The 17,088-nt window shown below is 25.5% G+C and overlaps 2 protein-coding genes across 2 annotated transcripts in view; one reads left to right on the forward strand and one right to left on the reverse strand.

Moving 5' to 3' along the window:
• LOC129615941 (serine/threonine-protein phosphatase 6 regulatory ankyrin repeat subunit A) overlaps positions 1–7,942 on the reverse strand; it is a 55,209-nt gene extending 47,267 nt beyond the window's left edge. The window contains exon 1 of the mRNA XM_055531371.1: positions 7,832–7,942. The gene's annotated coding sequence lies outside the window, so the exon portion shown is untranslated. The remainder of the gene's footprint in view (positions 1–7,831) is intronic.
• Positions 7,388–15,623, forward strand: LOC129615940 (tiggrin). Its single transcript, XM_055531369.1, has 3 exons — positions 7,388–7,707; positions 10,297–15,032; positions 15,264–15,623. The coding sequence occupies exons 1-3, from the start codon at positions 7,461–7,463 to the stop codon at positions 15,351–15,353; spliced, it is 5,073 nt and encodes a 1,690-aa protein (XP_055387344.1). The 5' UTR covers positions 7,388–7,460; the 3' UTR covers positions 15,354–15,623.
• Positions 15,624–17,088: the final 1,465 nt, after the last annotated feature.

Consider the following 17,088-nt stretch of genomic DNA (forward strand, 5'->3'; position numbering starts at 1 on the left):
AGTATAAAAGATTTTTTCTTCTGATTTTTGTTTTTCTTTTTTTGAGTTAAAAATTAACAAAGTATTGCAGATAATAATAAAAAAAATAATAAAATGTTAAAAAAAAATAACCATATAAGTATAAGGATGTGATTTAGTATACCAGTTAGGAAAATTCCTTAAAATAAAACACGCAAACTGCTTTACAATTTTTTTTCTTGTTTTTTACATTTTTGTTTTTTTTGAAATTTTATTTTACATACTTTTACATTAGAAATATAATTTACATATTAACTATATTATTTATAAATACAAACATACACACAAATGTTTATTAACAAAAAAAAAAAAAATTAACAAAACAAAAAAAGCATTTTTCCTATTTTTTATTCTTTTCTTTTTTTTTTAAGCCTTAAGAACTGAAATATACAAAAGGTATAAAAATGTTTTTGTCCTGTTTAGAGAAAACTAGCTATGTACATTCAATAATAATATAATGTCGAGAAGAAAAAGTGAAATAGAGCCCAAAAACAAAAATACGAAAAAAAAAAACAAGAAAATTAAAAAAAGAATATTCGCAGTGGTGGAAATTAATTGTAATGTAGGTGAATATGCACTTAACATATACAACACATACACAATATATATACGAGTATAAGTGATATATATATGTGTATATAAGTGATATTGTATATATATACCGTTATACTAAAGATCCTCTATTCTTTGTTTGTATATATTTAAAATTTTTTTTAATCGAATGCTATACAATATTCGTATTGTGTTATATTTGAATTATAACAGTTTGTATATATATGAAATTTTCAAAAACAAAAAATTATATTAATAATTTGTTATTGTAAAATATTTTATTAGTTTATGATAATATTAAAAACATTATTACGAATCAATTTTTTGTAGATCAATTATTGTAAATGTGAAAAACAGGAGTAAAATCAAATTTTTGACAAAAAAAAATATGATATATTGATTTGTTAACATTCTCAATTATATTCGAAGTAAAATGCTCTATATTCAACTTAGCCTCAAGGGAAACAATATTTTTTAATTTTTCTATTTCAAAATCAAAAAATACTAGCATCTCTGTCAGAAGTAAAAAAATTATAGCTCTGTTTTTTTTTAATCGAATTTAGGAGCAAGGAACATATCCTTTGCTATTAACAAATAAACGATTTTGTAAAATGCCACCAAAACCAAAGCGTATAAACATATTTAAGAAATGAAGATGAAAAATAAGCTAGGAAAATATGGATTTTTTTATAATAGTTCTATAGGGTAGGGCCACAAAGATTTTCATAAAATCAAATACTTAAAAAAATTTTAGCGATTTTTCTTACTTTTTGAATTTTAATGAAAAGAAGGGTATCCTATTCTTTCTTCCATTTGTTTGTTTACAAAACTTTTATAATGAAAGTTTATATACAATTAGTTCTGTTCCAAAACCTTATTTCTTTCGTATTAGATGATCTTTTGAATCACATTTCATTTTCTTTATTTTATAAGGTAAAAAAATTGAATAAATTGTAAAATTGTTTTTAATATTTTACAAGAGATCGAAGAGTTATTTAGTGAGTATTTTAATTTTTGAATCAACTATGAGTTTATCTAACAGAAAAATATCTTAGAGTGAACAGAAACAGTTTTTATTTTTCTTACAGCATATGCCTAATTCAAGCAATTTTTGTATATTTTTCTTTCAATTTATACTCATTTGTTAAATATTGCCTTTCGTACACTTTATAAAAAGGTAAAAACTTCTATCGGAAAAAAATTTCTTCGTTAACTCTCCTCGTTTATTTAAAAAACTCACCATAGATAAAATAAACACCAAGTGTAAGAAAGGCTTAATAAAAGTTGAAGTTTTTTTTTTTCATTTGCAATAAGAAGAAATTTTTGCATAAATTATTTTCATGCAAACGTAACAGGTATATTCAATCACAATTAATAGTAATGTCAATCAATCGCAAATAGGAAAACGAATAAATAAAAAATTATAAATGAAATGTGACATTTTTTAATAGTAAATGAGAAAAAACAAATTATAATTTTTATATTATGTAAACTGACAAATTTCTTTTGTTTTAGTAAAAAATTAAGACTTTTAACAAGCATAATTCCTTCTTATTTATGCATAATATTTTTTTGTACATAATGCATGGCACATAAATTTATTCATATTATTTTTTATTAATGTGCATGTGCAAAATATTTTAACCTAGAAATAAAATTTAACGATTTTTGATGTTATAATTTGTAACATTCTTTACTAGAATTGTATACAACAAACATTAACAGTAAAATTCAGGTAATTGCATACTTATAGGGAGTTAATTATAATATATGGTTAAAAATTTTTTTTTGGCCATCTATAATTTTATTTTAAAATTTATATGCTTAACAAGCATATAATAGAAATTTTAAAATTATACCCGATTTTTGAGCAAAGCGGCACTAACACAACTAAGGAAATCAATTTAGAACATCGGTTGTTGAACATATTTCGAGATAACACAAATGCTCTCAATAATGCCTTGACGCAACTAAACGAGCCATTGGAGTTACAGTCGAGTAGACCTGGACAGTAATATTAATTAGAAGCAATACGAGTTGTAACAGCACAGTTTCGTAAAAAGGGCGTTATAGAGAAAAACAATATATATATATATGAGAAAATTAGGCACCTACTCAAAAGAAGTATAAACGCAAGCGAAATAAGACATGAAATACAGACAATGACGGAAATAAATTAAAAGCGGCGAAACTGATATAATGAACCTCGCTTTTAACATTTTTATCGGAGGTAAGCATTGTTCGACAAACAATCAATATTAGAAATTTATTCCAGACAATATCTGTACTTACCTAAAAAAGATAATTGAATAATTTCAAGCATGGAAAAGAAGAAAGTTATTTTTTTTTTTCTAGAAAAAACGGCGCGCATATCTTACACTGTACCCCGTAAAACAACCGGAACGAATAAGTACCGCAAAAATTTTGCATATATTAATACCAAAAATAGCAAATTTTTCTTCTATTCATCTAATTTCTTGTATTCGACTGTAAAAATTTTATTATTTTTTGTGTTAAATACGTGCCAACATATATGCAAATAATAAATCCAAAATGCAATAAAGGTAAAGCATATATAATTCAATAAAACTTAATGTAAATTTCTAATATTGAACAAGGTAAGCTTATTATCCAACCTACTTTTTATTGTAAATAAAATAAAGGAAAATGTACATAAAATAAAAGCAGCTGTTTTTTGCAGTTTTAAAATAAATGTTTTAGCAGCTAAACCTTAAGGGTTTTGAGCAAATATTTAGCGGAATGATATTGTAATTTTTAAAGGACAGATTGAGATTGCTTCCGAATCTAAATAAGAGAGTATACAGCCATATAAAAAAACAGAACTTGTTCATAGAAAAACATACATTGCTTAAATATGGGCGACTGGTTGTGGATCTCTGTGGTATCCACCTCTTTGGGTCAGTCTCTTTGGGCGTAGAAAGAAATGACGCAGTTCGCACGTTGGCAATGGAAGTGACTAACACACCCAAATGGGAATCGAAGAGAAGGTGGTCAACGCGCTAATCAAGTCTTCCGGGGCTATGTCAGGCCAAAGGGCTTATGGGCGATTATGACCAGAAGGAATATTAAAAGATTATAGAGATGCGTAAGAATCAGGTGAGAATTCTCAAGATGCCACTTTTGTCAAGTCACTGCAGACTTAGAGGGCATCACACTAAGTTAGGCTTGGAAAGTAAAGAAACTTGAAGATTCTGTAGGGAAGATCAGGAGACTCCAGTTCACCTTCTGGAAGAGTGTTATGCATCGCTCGCACAAGAAAAAAATTACTAGGGGAGTTTGCTCTCACGGCGGGAGTAGCAGTTTTTCGGGTCTTACAATTTGATCGAACTTACCGGGGCAATCTCCAAAAGGGATGAGGCCACAATATCCTTACGGAGAGTTGTGGTGCACTGTTACCTCTATTATAAAAATGTACAATGACGGGCGATTATATATAAGATATCGCCCATCATTCGAATTTTTTAACTTTATACTGTATATAGATATATATAATATATACTCGTAAATTCAAATCTCTTAGTAGTGTTCGATTATTTTCACTATTCAAAATAGAATTAGAAAACCATTCCCCAAATAGTTACAAATAGTAAATACTTTGATTTGTGTACTCAACGGAGTAAAGTTCAAAAACTATTATATTTTTATATACATATATGAATTAAAATGAGTATAACATCATCGACATAATTATATAAATAAATAACTACATAATTTTCACATCTCTCCTTAACCAAAATCAAATTGCCCACATACGAGTATATGTAGGCACTTACATAAATAGAGTCTTATCGATTTCTAAATCTCTAGCATGTACATACGTAATTCTCACATTGTCTGTCAAAAGTTTACTGTTAATTACTAATATTGAATATAGAATTTAGTTGTATATGAATTTTTATTCTCATCTTCATTAGCCTAGTCTTTTTATTGCGGTAATTTTATAATTTGATAATTAATTTTATTATGTTAATTTTTGACACTTAATTATGTCATAAAATATTTTTTGTTCCATTTCTTCATTTTTATTAATGCGAAATCTTATAATTTCTTATTGATCTTCAAAGTGTATAAGCATATAACTTACCTCTTTATCTTCTTCTTTGCTTGAGTCCATTTTAATTTTACGCAAATATTCAAATTAATTTGATCAAAAAACTTTGTAGTTTTTAGCTAAAACTATTCACTTTCATGTATCAAATTCATTTGAAGTGTACAAACTAAAAACTTATTAATTTATATATAAAATATCAAATGCTAAGGTTATATAAAAAATATAATGCTACATACTTATACATATATAATACTATTATATGGTATTTATAAAAACAAGAGATAATTAATTATAATTGATTATTTAATTCGGAATTTTAAAATATTAAAAGCACATTTGTTCTCAGAATTCTTTTTCATTGAAAAGTTTGAAAAGATTTAAAGAAAACGAAAAAAGAATTGAGTTGATCATGTCAACTCTGTGATATCTGTACGAAATTTTTATAATATGGGTGAAAAAATATACCATAACTGGCTATGATATCACTTTAATTATTAATTTACACAAAATTTCAGTAAGACGGTCGGACAGACAGACCTTAGACAGGCGAATGGTACAAATGTGCTCAGAATTCGACGTCGAATAAAAACATACACTTATGTCTATAACTCAAACCATTATTTCTTAACGTTGCAAACGCAAAAGCAAATTTATAATACACTTCAAACATACGTTCATAAGGGTACAAAAAGTGATATGGTCAACACCTACTCAATCACATTGTATGTTTCCAAAAACATGTTCAAATGATATTGATTTATCATGATGTTTATCTGGCGGTATAATTCTCTTCATTGTGGAATACTTAAACCAAGAGACTGGCTAATATTTATTCAAAAAAGGCTTGGTTCAATGATAAAGAATGATAACGACTCCTCTTTTAAATACCTAATTTTTTTAAAAATGTGGCGGGTTTTCCTAAAAACAGAGACAAATTATTGAATTTGAAAAAAATTATTTAATTATGGTCTTGGATATGATAAAATATTTCAAGTTGCCGGACCTGAACCAAACCGCAAAATTAATCGATTCGCGTTAGGTCATATTAATTTAAAGCATAGCAGTCCACAAACACGACATCTCGTTGAAAATATGTTAATTACGTTTATTTAATATTAAATGCCAAATTTATAGTACGATCACAATACTTTCTGTATTGTATACAATACAGACGTTAACAAAAAAAAATTTCATTTCTCAAGTAAACAAGCTTATAATGATATGTGTCTACCTATGTACATACATACTTAAACATACATATAATCATATAACATTTTTCTGAGAAATTCTACATATTTCATTTTAAATAAATAACAAAAGATTTACGTTTTTAATTCTTCAAAATATCTCAGTAATACATACAAAATGTTCATTCATTTTTTTTTTCATAACGAAGAGTTCATTTTAAGATCATAAATTTAAAATTTGAATAATTTGAAATAACATTGTACTCGTATAATAAAAAAAAATTTAGCGAATAAAATTAATTTCTTTGTTAAAATTTTGAAGTTTTTAAAATTGAATAAACATAAAATAATTAAAATTATTATTATTTTTACTAATTATTTGTTGTTTTTACTTTAATGAGAATGTAAGAATTTTAATGGACATCAATTTTGTAAGAACAAATGAATGCCATTTAAATTGTTGTAATTATTAACAATGTCAAATTGAGTATATTGCGTTCGTTCAATTCTTTAAGAAAATCCGATCTGATATTCAGCTTAATTATATATGTATGTATAATGTGTTTTTGCTTTTATATGAAGTAGATAGAACATATGCGGTCTATTGTGTGAAAATTACCAAGTAATGATAACATAGAACAAAGGAAATCATTATTTGTAATCAAAGAATTTGAATTAAAATTGTAAGCTTTTGAAATCAATTATAAAATATTTAACATACGTAATATCAAAAAGTTTTTTTTACTCTCTTTAATTGTCATTGTAACTGTTCAATTGAATAACTCAATTCGAAAATTTATCGAAAAATTTCTCTCATTCCTACTCATTTTAATTTCTCTCATTTATTAGACGAAATTCAGTAATTCAGCGAAATATTATCAAGATTCTAATATGGTGGGTACGCTCAAACAAATCACCAGCTTAAATCTTTTTTTATATATTTGTATATTCACATAATATATTCATATGTGAATACTCTATTCTTGTATATACTCTATTTTTAAATACTCTTATCTCAATTATTTCAATAATAATAAATTTTAATAATAATTCTATATTAATATTCTAATTTTTATGAATAAAAAATTAGATGAAAAAATTTGAATTTTTTATTTCTATATTTCTTGAAAATTTTTTCACACAAACAATATTGAATTTATTATTGAATTTATTCGGAAATAATGATAATTATAATGAATTATACTGTACATAAACAATTATATACAAGCAATTGTTATATATATATATATAAAATAAGCTTTAGTATAGTACTTTAGTTTTTCGGGTCAATTTTATAATTAAAATAAAATGATAACAAATTTTTTTTTTTTTGCCTCTTCTCTTAAATTCATCTTCTTCTTAATAACAACAATAATTTCTTATCAATTGGATTGTATTTAAAAAAGACTTTAATCTTAATTTACTCACTCTTAAGTGATCTTGAATATCAGTCTTAAAAGAAGACTGCTGCTCTAGTTTTAAAATATTAATTTTTTTTTGTTTTGTGAAATTCTTAATATTAAAAATTTTTAAATTATTTTTTTTTAGTGTGAAAAAAAATAAAAAAAAAAAATTTATATGAAGTTTTAAAAAAAGAAAACAATATTTCCGAAAAACTGCAAATTTCCAAAATGAAGTTAATTTTTGGATATTTAATATTTGTGATATATTTTGTTAATTTATCAAAAACCTATAATACAGAATATCGACGACATTATTCATATGAATCGAAACCACAACAATTATGTTGTACTGGCGGAATAACATTATCATTATGGGCACATTCACATTATAAGGATGTTAGAACTGTTGCAAATATTATGCGTCAACAATATTTTATATTGACGCAAGGTGGCCAACAATCATCAATTTCAACTCGTAAGTACCATCCCTATTTTATTTAATAAATAATTTTAATGACTGCTTATGCATTCAAAAAATTATTTATGATAGTTTTTATTAAAAAATTAAATAAATAAAATGTAATTTAAAATTAACTTACACATTATTGAAATCCTTTTAAAATCGCCTTTAAATTTATTTAAGAATGATTCAATTTCAATCTCCTTCCATTTTGAATTTTTTCCTAATTTTGGATTCATTTCCAATTCTCAAGATTTTCGTTTTTGCTTATTCGCTCCTAAAATATTAGTAGTTATTTAAAATTATGAATTGTACGCATAAATTTCTAATGGCGCTTATTTAATTTTATTTTAATATTTTTATTAAACAATTTTATTAAACATAATTTATGTATTAAAAATTAATTTGACATTTGTAGCCATGTCTTACTATAACAATAAATTTTAAATTTTTTTATTTAATTTAAATTTTATTTTCAATAAAAATCTAATATTTATTATTATAAATATATAAATACAATAAAAAATCTATAATTTGATTTGATTTAATTTGAACGAAACTATATAATGCGAGAATTTATAAAGTGCTGATAAAATATTTAGGTTAGCGTGTATACATTACTACATACTTTTAGTTTTATACATATTCACAATGATTCTAAACAAGTATGGTAACTAAATATACTTTGTTTCAACTATACACACAAATACATATGTTGATATAGTTTTTTTCAAACCTTAATATAAAAAGTGTCGGTTATGAAAACCGGAAACACAATACAGGAAAATTATGTTTTGCACGAAATGATATCTCTTTTAAATTATTTTTAATTATTATTGTTGTTATACAAATAAATACATACATATATATCTATATACAAACATAATACTTACATATCTGCCGTTTTACAATATTGAACGTTTTGAAATCTTTTTAAACTTCACTTCACTTCTTACACTCTCTCCGATTTCTCTCTCACTCTTTTATTTAAGTTTAAGAGGAAGAGCCTGCGAAATGAAGTAGTGTTTTGTTTTATATATTTAAAAATGTAATTTGAAAGAATGTGTATAATGTCATAATATATTATGTGCATACACTCAAACCTATACAAATGATTTAATACAACAATAATATTTAAAAATAAAAATGACAGGTTATTTTATACGTCAATAAACTAGAATTCGATAATTTTTAATTCGAATGTAAGTGCAAATTAAACATGATAAATAAATAAATAAAATAATTTATAATAATAATTAATATAAATATTTTCTGGTTTTGACACACTCAATACAATTCTCGTTATTGCAATTTTTGGTGTAATTTGTGTAATTTCGCACAAACTGTTTTTAAATTTGGATTTTTTTTTTAATTTCGATTCGAAATTTGTATTCCTGCTCGTTTTCTTTTCTCTACTATAAATACATAGTAATGTATTCAATAAATCACAACTCTAATATTTAGATAATTTCCTATATTCTCTCTCATTTTACATAACACATAAATTAACGTATTCTCTCTCATTTTACATAATTACAGACCAAAACGTTATCAACAATTTCAATTTATTCGAATAATAAAATATGTGATAACATAATAAAAATTGTTATAAATTAAATAAAATAATTTAATAATAAAAAATTGTACTGATTATTATTATTTTTATTTATTTTAAATAATTACAGTTTTCAAGCATATATATATAAATATACGTGTACACAATTAATATTCAAAATATTTGAAAAATCATTCGAATACAAAATTAAAAATTACTAATCAATGAATAAATCTAATCGCAATCTTAAATAACTCTAATAAAATTCCTTGTGTAAACCACCTCTCGTCATAGTTTGAATTAATAAATTCCAAAATTTTATTGAATATAAAAATTTTTCAAAAATAAACAAGAGTGAAAATTACACACGCGTCTTACGTAAATACCTTTAATGCAGTTATACTTAGATTTTTATTTTAAAATCCTAAGCAAATGGCATGTGTACATTAAGAAAATAAGAATTTGATAAGCTTTTCCCATATGAGGGTAAAATAATTTTGCGCTAAAAGATTTTAATATGAACTAATTAGATTTAAATAGAAAATTATTGCGTGGCATAATGTGGACAAAGCAAATTATTTATGCTCTTTCATATTGTGTATATGTACTTAAAAATATGATTTATATGAACATAAAATTTTTTTATTATAATACAAAAATTAAAGGTAAAGATTTTGAATTAATTTTAACAATAATTAAATAATTGCATTAAATTTATTCAACTTTAATAATCTTCTAATGTAATTTAGTCACGAAAAGCCTTGAAAATGTCAAAAATTTTAAATTACTTTTCTTGTCTGTCATATTTTCCCGTATATAATAGTTTAATGCATCAGAATTTTTAATAATGAAATTCATTTGTAATTAATTAAATTTATGATTAATTCATACCAGTTATACATATAAAATCGTCATAATTAAGAAGAACTTTCCTTAATATTTATATTTAAATTTTTGTAATTGTGAGCACATATGGAATACTTACAATCACATTCATTTAATGTAACGTAAACTTAACAAAATAATTAAAATAAATTTTTATTTTACAGATACTTATCCTACTTACGGTGGTAAAACTGAAGAAGAAATGAGTCTCATTATTAGACAACATGTAGAATATATTATAAAAGAAGTTCAGAGTGGTCGTTTAACACAGAATCATGTTACTCAAACAAATTTCTTTGAACAAGAAGCATCTAATCTTTTGGAACGTTTAGAAAATGAACAAAAGCAAGCATTTTCAACTGATCAAGTTGAAACACTTGATAATTTCAATAATGTTCATCATATTTCATATCCAACAGAAGTACATACAATTGGTGATCAAACATATATAATGAAAAAGAATTGTACAACAACTACAACAAATAATGCACCACCTATAACTATTATAAGTGGCAATGAAAGAGAAACATATAATGAAGGTACAAGAAATACTAATCATGTAACAGTACATCAAATTAATCCATATTTACAAAGCTCATCAAGACATAGTATTTATAATTACATTAATAGAAAAGAGTCTCAAGTACCAAATTGGACACCACAGGTTATTGTAAATGAAGAGACAAGTAATCAATATAATAATATAAGAACAAATTCACCAGCTGTTGTTATTCCTGTTGCATCAAATTTAGAATCACAAGTTGAGAATTTTAATACACAAAATACTCATCATACAAATTATCAACCAAGTTATTTCAATACAGAATCATTTAATTTAGAAAATTCACAAGCAATGGGACAATCTCATATAAATGCTTTCCAACCTGGTGGTCATTCAACAGTTACTATAAAACAATTTAATAGAACTGTAACAACTGGAAATGATGGTAGACCAATTGTTGCGGGAGGTGAACGTGAAACAATGATTGAAAATGGTAAAGTTGTTTATAATAATTATCGACCATTTGGCAGTGTACATGAACATCATATGGAAGAAGAAAGTTGGATGAAAAATGAAAGAGAAAAACTGTTTTGGCTCTTCCAAAATCAAATTCTTTCAAATACTGAACTTAAAAGATGGCAAGCCGAACAAGAAGATAGATTACATCAATTGGCTTACAGTTATAATACAACAATTGAAGAAATTGAAGAATGGCAACGTCGTGAACTTGAACGTTTTAATGCATTTGTTCAAGAGCAAACTATAATGACAGAAAATTTAGAAGAGTGGCAGAGGAAAGAAAAAGCAAGACTACGATGGTTAATAGAACAAAATTCTTTGACCGCAAAAGAACTTGAAAGTTGGCAAAGGAAAAATCAAGATTTGCTTAACTTATTGGCCTCAGAATATAGAATTTCAATTTCTCAGCTTAAAGAGTGGCAAAAAAAGCAGCTTGATCAAGTTTATGATGCGATAAATGTGCAAACTACTGAACTAGATACACTCAAACAATGGCAGAATCAAGAACGGGACCGTTTATATTCTGTGATAAGGCAACACAATGTAACTGTAGAAGAACTTCAGGAGCAAATAAGAAGAGATCAAGATCGCTTAAAAGATCTTTCACAGCAGTATCACGTTAATATTGCTGAAATGGAAAAGTGGCTTAAGAATGAACTGCATCGCTTAACAACAATCGTAAATCAACAACAAGAAGAAATCAAAAGATTAACTGAATGGCAAAGGCAGGAACGTCTACGCTTAGAACATATTACACAACAACACAACTTAACTGTTGAAGAACTAACAGAACAGTTAAGACATGACAAGAATTATTTGAACAATCTTGCCCATAAATATCACGTATCAATTGAAGAGCTTGAAGAATGGCAACGTAAAGAAATTGATCGTTTAAGAAATATTGGCACTATTACAATTGAAAATCAACTTAAAGAATGGCAACAAAGAGAACGAGATCGTCTTATGGTGATTGCTCAACAGAATGATTACACAATTGAAGAATTTGAGAAGAAAATTAAAGAAGACCGCATTAAACTTCAACGTTTAGCCGAACAATATCAAGTACGAGTTGAAGAAGTTGAAGATTGGATTAAAAAGGAAAGTGGTCGCCTTCATTCGCAAGGTCTCTTAAAAAGTGTTGAAGAAGAATTAAATGAATGGCAAAAACGTGAACGTGATCGTTTATTATTAATTGTTAAACAAAATGAAGTTAATGTTGAGGAATTAGAAAGAAGAATTAAGAGTGATAATCAACATTTACATAATTTAGCAATGCAATACCAAATACAAGTACGTGAAATTGAAGAATGGATTAAAAAAGAAGTTGAACGTTTAAAATCGCAAGGATTAGTGAAAATTGAGAACCTTGAAGAATGGCAAAAAGTTGAACGTAATAGACTGAATAATTTTATTGTACAAAATCAATTAACTATAGAAGAATTCGAACAATCTATTCTAAAGGATAGAAGTCGTTTACAAAACTTAGCATTCCAATATCATGTTCAATTGGAAGAACTTGAAAACTTTATAAGAAATGAAATAAATCGATTGAAAATACAAAATACTGAGAGTATTGGTGAGCTTAAAAAATGGCAGGAACATGAACGTCATAATTTAGAACAAATTGTTTTGCAAAATCATTTGACTTTAGAAGAATTAAAAAAACAAACTATCGAAGACAGACAATTTCTACAAAATTTGGCAGTTCAATACCACACAAACATGAAAGAAATCGAACAGTTTATTATATCAGAAATTAATAGATTACATAGTTTAGGATTTGTTAAAGTCACTGAAGAAATAGTTGAAGAAGAAGAAACATTAACCGATTGGCAAGAACAAGAACGTCAAAATTTATATGCACTTGTTACACAGAATCACATATCAATTGAAGAATTAGAACAAAAAATCAAAAACGATCGATATCGATTGGAAAAACTTGCCTATCAATATCATATAACTGTAGAAGAAATTGAGGAATGGTTCAAAAAAGAACTCGAACGTTTGTTACAACAGAATCTGATTTACCAAACTGAAATTCTTTTAGATTGGCAAAAAAAAGAACGTGAATATATACAAAAAATACTTAATCAACAAGCATGGACTTACGAGGAACTTGAACATAAACTAAAATATAACCAGGAAAGACTAAAAACTTTAGCCTTAGAATATCACATCACAATACAACAACTGATTGATTGGTATACTGAAGAGCTTAATAGATTAAGAAGTATTGGAGCAATACTTAGTGAGAACCTTATTGAATGGCAGCGTTTGGAGAGAGATCGATTATATCACATTGTTACACATCACACATATACTATTCAACAATTAGAAAGACTTTTATGGGAAACTGAAGACAATTTAATACGCCTTGCACAAAATTATCAAACATCTGTTATTGAGTTAAGAGAATTCCAAAAGAAAGAACTTGAACGATTATTAAGTTTAGGATTGATTTCAAGTTTAAATACTGGTGAATTATTTGATTGGCAGAAACAGGAACGAAGACGATTAAATTTAATTGTAAAAGAATTCATAATAAGCGAAGAAGAATTTTCAGAATATTTACGATATGATAGAGAATTTCATTCTGAACTTGCCAAAAAATATGGTATATCTTTAGAAATTTTGGAAGCTTGGCATCTAGAAGAAATAAAACGTTTACATGATGAAGGTAAATTCGATACCACAATTTTAATAAACTTAACATATTGGCAGAAACGTGAACGCGACCGCTTGTATATGCTAATAAGAAATCAACAAATAACTATTAATGATCTAATTAAATGGCAAAGTGATTTACAAAATCTTCAAAATATTGCAAATCAGTATAGTATACATGTAGAAGAGCTTAGAAGATGGCAAATTAAAGAATTAAATCGGCTATATAAATTAGCAAGATACTATCGTATGTCTATTACGGAATTAGCTGAATTCCGTCAAAGTGAATTAAATCGTTTAAGAATGTTGGCACATAGTGTTAGTATCGCTAATGATGAATATGCTGCATGGCTTGAACAAGAAAAACATCGTTTCCAATTATTATCAGAACGTTATAGATTATCTTTAGTGGCATTAGATAATTGGAGAAGAATACTATTTTTACTTTGTCAAGGTTTATTACATAGAAATTATGATCTTGAAGGTGGTCAATTACTTGATCAAAAATATAATGTAACTGGAAAACATAATATATCAATTAGTTATGATCGTGGTGATCAGCCACCAAATCTTTATTTAGAAGATTATGATGAACAAGAACCCTATATTTATGGGCAAAAACCAACTGTTGGACCAGTTCAAGAAAGAGAACCAACAACTGCTCGACCTATATATAGACCAATGCAACCATCAGCACAAATAAGAAATCCACCACCAGCACCACCAGTTCCGATTCCGACTGGTATAACTGACACTTATACACGTACACATCGTAAAAAAGTAACAACACAAACATATACAGTTCCAGTTCTAATGCATGAAAATCAAGGAATAACAGCAGGAAATTCTTATAATTATAATTCTAATTTACCTGTTGGAGCAAATATATATCATGATAATCAACATAATTATAGAAATAATCCAGATAGAGCAGCTAGATCATCATCTTTAGAGAATAATAAAAATAATGAAAATGAACAAAATGTTGAAATTGAATCTTTTAATGATAATGATTATAATGATGGCCAACAAAGAATATTATCAGCTAATCTTGAAGATTTTGGACAACAACATATTGAAGGTTTTGATCAGCAACGTTTTGAAAATATTGAACAACAACATCTTGAACAAGCAAATCTCAATATAAGAAATGATGAATATAGTGGAATGGCACAACCTCATGAACCTTTTTCTGACAAATATACGGAAAAACAAGTATGAAATTAATTAAAAAAACCTTTATAATATCAATATTTTAATTTTTATTATAAAGGTGAAATTCATAACATGTACCTAGACTAGAGACTATAAGATTTTATAATTTAAAATTAAACTTTAAATTATTCATATTTTTAAATGCTTCTTGTCTTATCGTAAAATTCCGCCTTTTACACTCCATTCCATTTTAAAAGATCTAAAAATAATTAATTTTTGTTTTATTTTTAGGAAATTGCCGTAGAAGCCCAACCAGTTGAACAACAATCACCAGGTTTTTGGGGAAAAATTAAGAAAAAAACTAAAGATTTCTTTGGTTAAAAGCGATTAATCTTTATTTTAATTTAAAATTAATAAAAATATCTAAATCTAAATATATTTTAAGTTTAATTTGGAAAAATTTCAATTCATTCATCAATAAATTAAAATATCGCATATAATAAGCATAACTATGTGTAAAATTTCTATAAAGAATTAAAAGGAATGAATTTTTATTTTTTTTTTATTAATAAAATAAAATTATTGTTATACCATACTTAAGATTACATGTTCATTTCGCCATTTTAACGTTATAAAATTAAAATTATTTAAAATAAAAATAATTTAAAATAAAGAAAAACAAAAATTGTATCTTGTTTTAAAAAAATAATTAATTAACAAAGAATTTTCAATATTGTTGACATGATTTTTGTAGCTTTTTGAAAACTGTTATACTAGTATAGAAATTTTTAGCGGTATTAATCGACTTATGTTAATTTTGCTTTGGGCCACAGAATTTTATTTACATTATTTAATAAAAAAAAAAATTCTACACATTCGCGGTTTCATTCATAATTTTCGTCTTTTTTTTCTTCTCATTTAATTAATATTCAACTTCTTTTTTTATTTTTAATTCAAAAAAATTTTTTCCCTTTACAAATTATTTTTGTTTCTATGTCTTTCTCGCATTTTTGCCAGTTCTGTGTTAAAATAATCGTTTTTCAACTCATAATATTTTATTTTTGTTAACATGAAACCAATTTTCTTATTATATGTATGTATATATGTATGTATACAGCCGACTAATTTATTAATTCTCACATTTATTTGTCTATGTATATTTATATATATATATATATATATATATATATAGGGAATGTTTTATATTGAAGTTACTCTGGCAACAATATATCAGTATATAGGTATTTTATGAATAAATTTCATTTTTCAAAATTACGATATTATTAGTTTGAACATAATTTCAATATTGTATACATGTTAGTGCTTATACGAGTATTTAATACCTTTTTACTACTATATGCTACTATTAAGTGTAGAATACGAGTACTATAAGGAAAAAATGTTGTAAAAACTTTTAAAACTATAAGAATTTACTATAATATATAAGTATGTACACTAGGTCCTCTAGATACGACATCTTCTAATACGATATTTCGAGTTACGACATGATATAAATTTGGATCATTTTTATTCGGCTTTCGACATTATTCTTGATACGACATTAAAAATTTAAAAAATTTTTTTTTTTGTTTTTGGCAGAGACGAGAAAAATGTCGTATCTCGAGGACTTAGTGTATGTGTATTCGAATAGAATATACAAATAAAGAAGGATAAATTTGAAAATTATTATTAATAGGAGAAGGGAAATAGGGAGAATTTTAAGAGAAGGGAAATATGTAGGGAATTTTAAGAACAAAATCAATCAAGTTTAAAAATTAAGTAATTTTGTACAGTTTAAAAGCTAAGAAACAAGATTCTTACATGGTACAAAATCAAATGAAATTCTAATTTTAATTTTCAAATAATTATAGAAATTATATTTTTATATTAAATATAACTTATATAATAAAATAAATCATATTTTGCATACATTTTTCGATTACATAATATTTTTAGTATAACAAAATAATTCACCATTAAAAAAAAAACCTAATCTGTACAGGATGATTCAGTAATCAGTGACATAACATATATTATCGTTTAGGGTATTAAAAATGAGTAAATGATTTTTGTTCAAAATTAGGTGTCAAATCTTAATGTTTTCCAAGGTACAGGA

The sequence above is a fragment of the Condylostylus longicornis genome, unplaced genomic scaffold, assembly GCF_029603195.1.
Source record: "Condylostylus longicornis isolate FDR11 unplaced genomic scaffold, ASM2960319v2 ptg000153l, whole genome shotgun sequence".
In the NCBI taxonomy this organism is placed as follows: Eukaryota; Metazoa; Arthropoda; class Insecta; order Diptera; family Dolichopodidae; genus Condylostylus; species Condylostylus longicornis.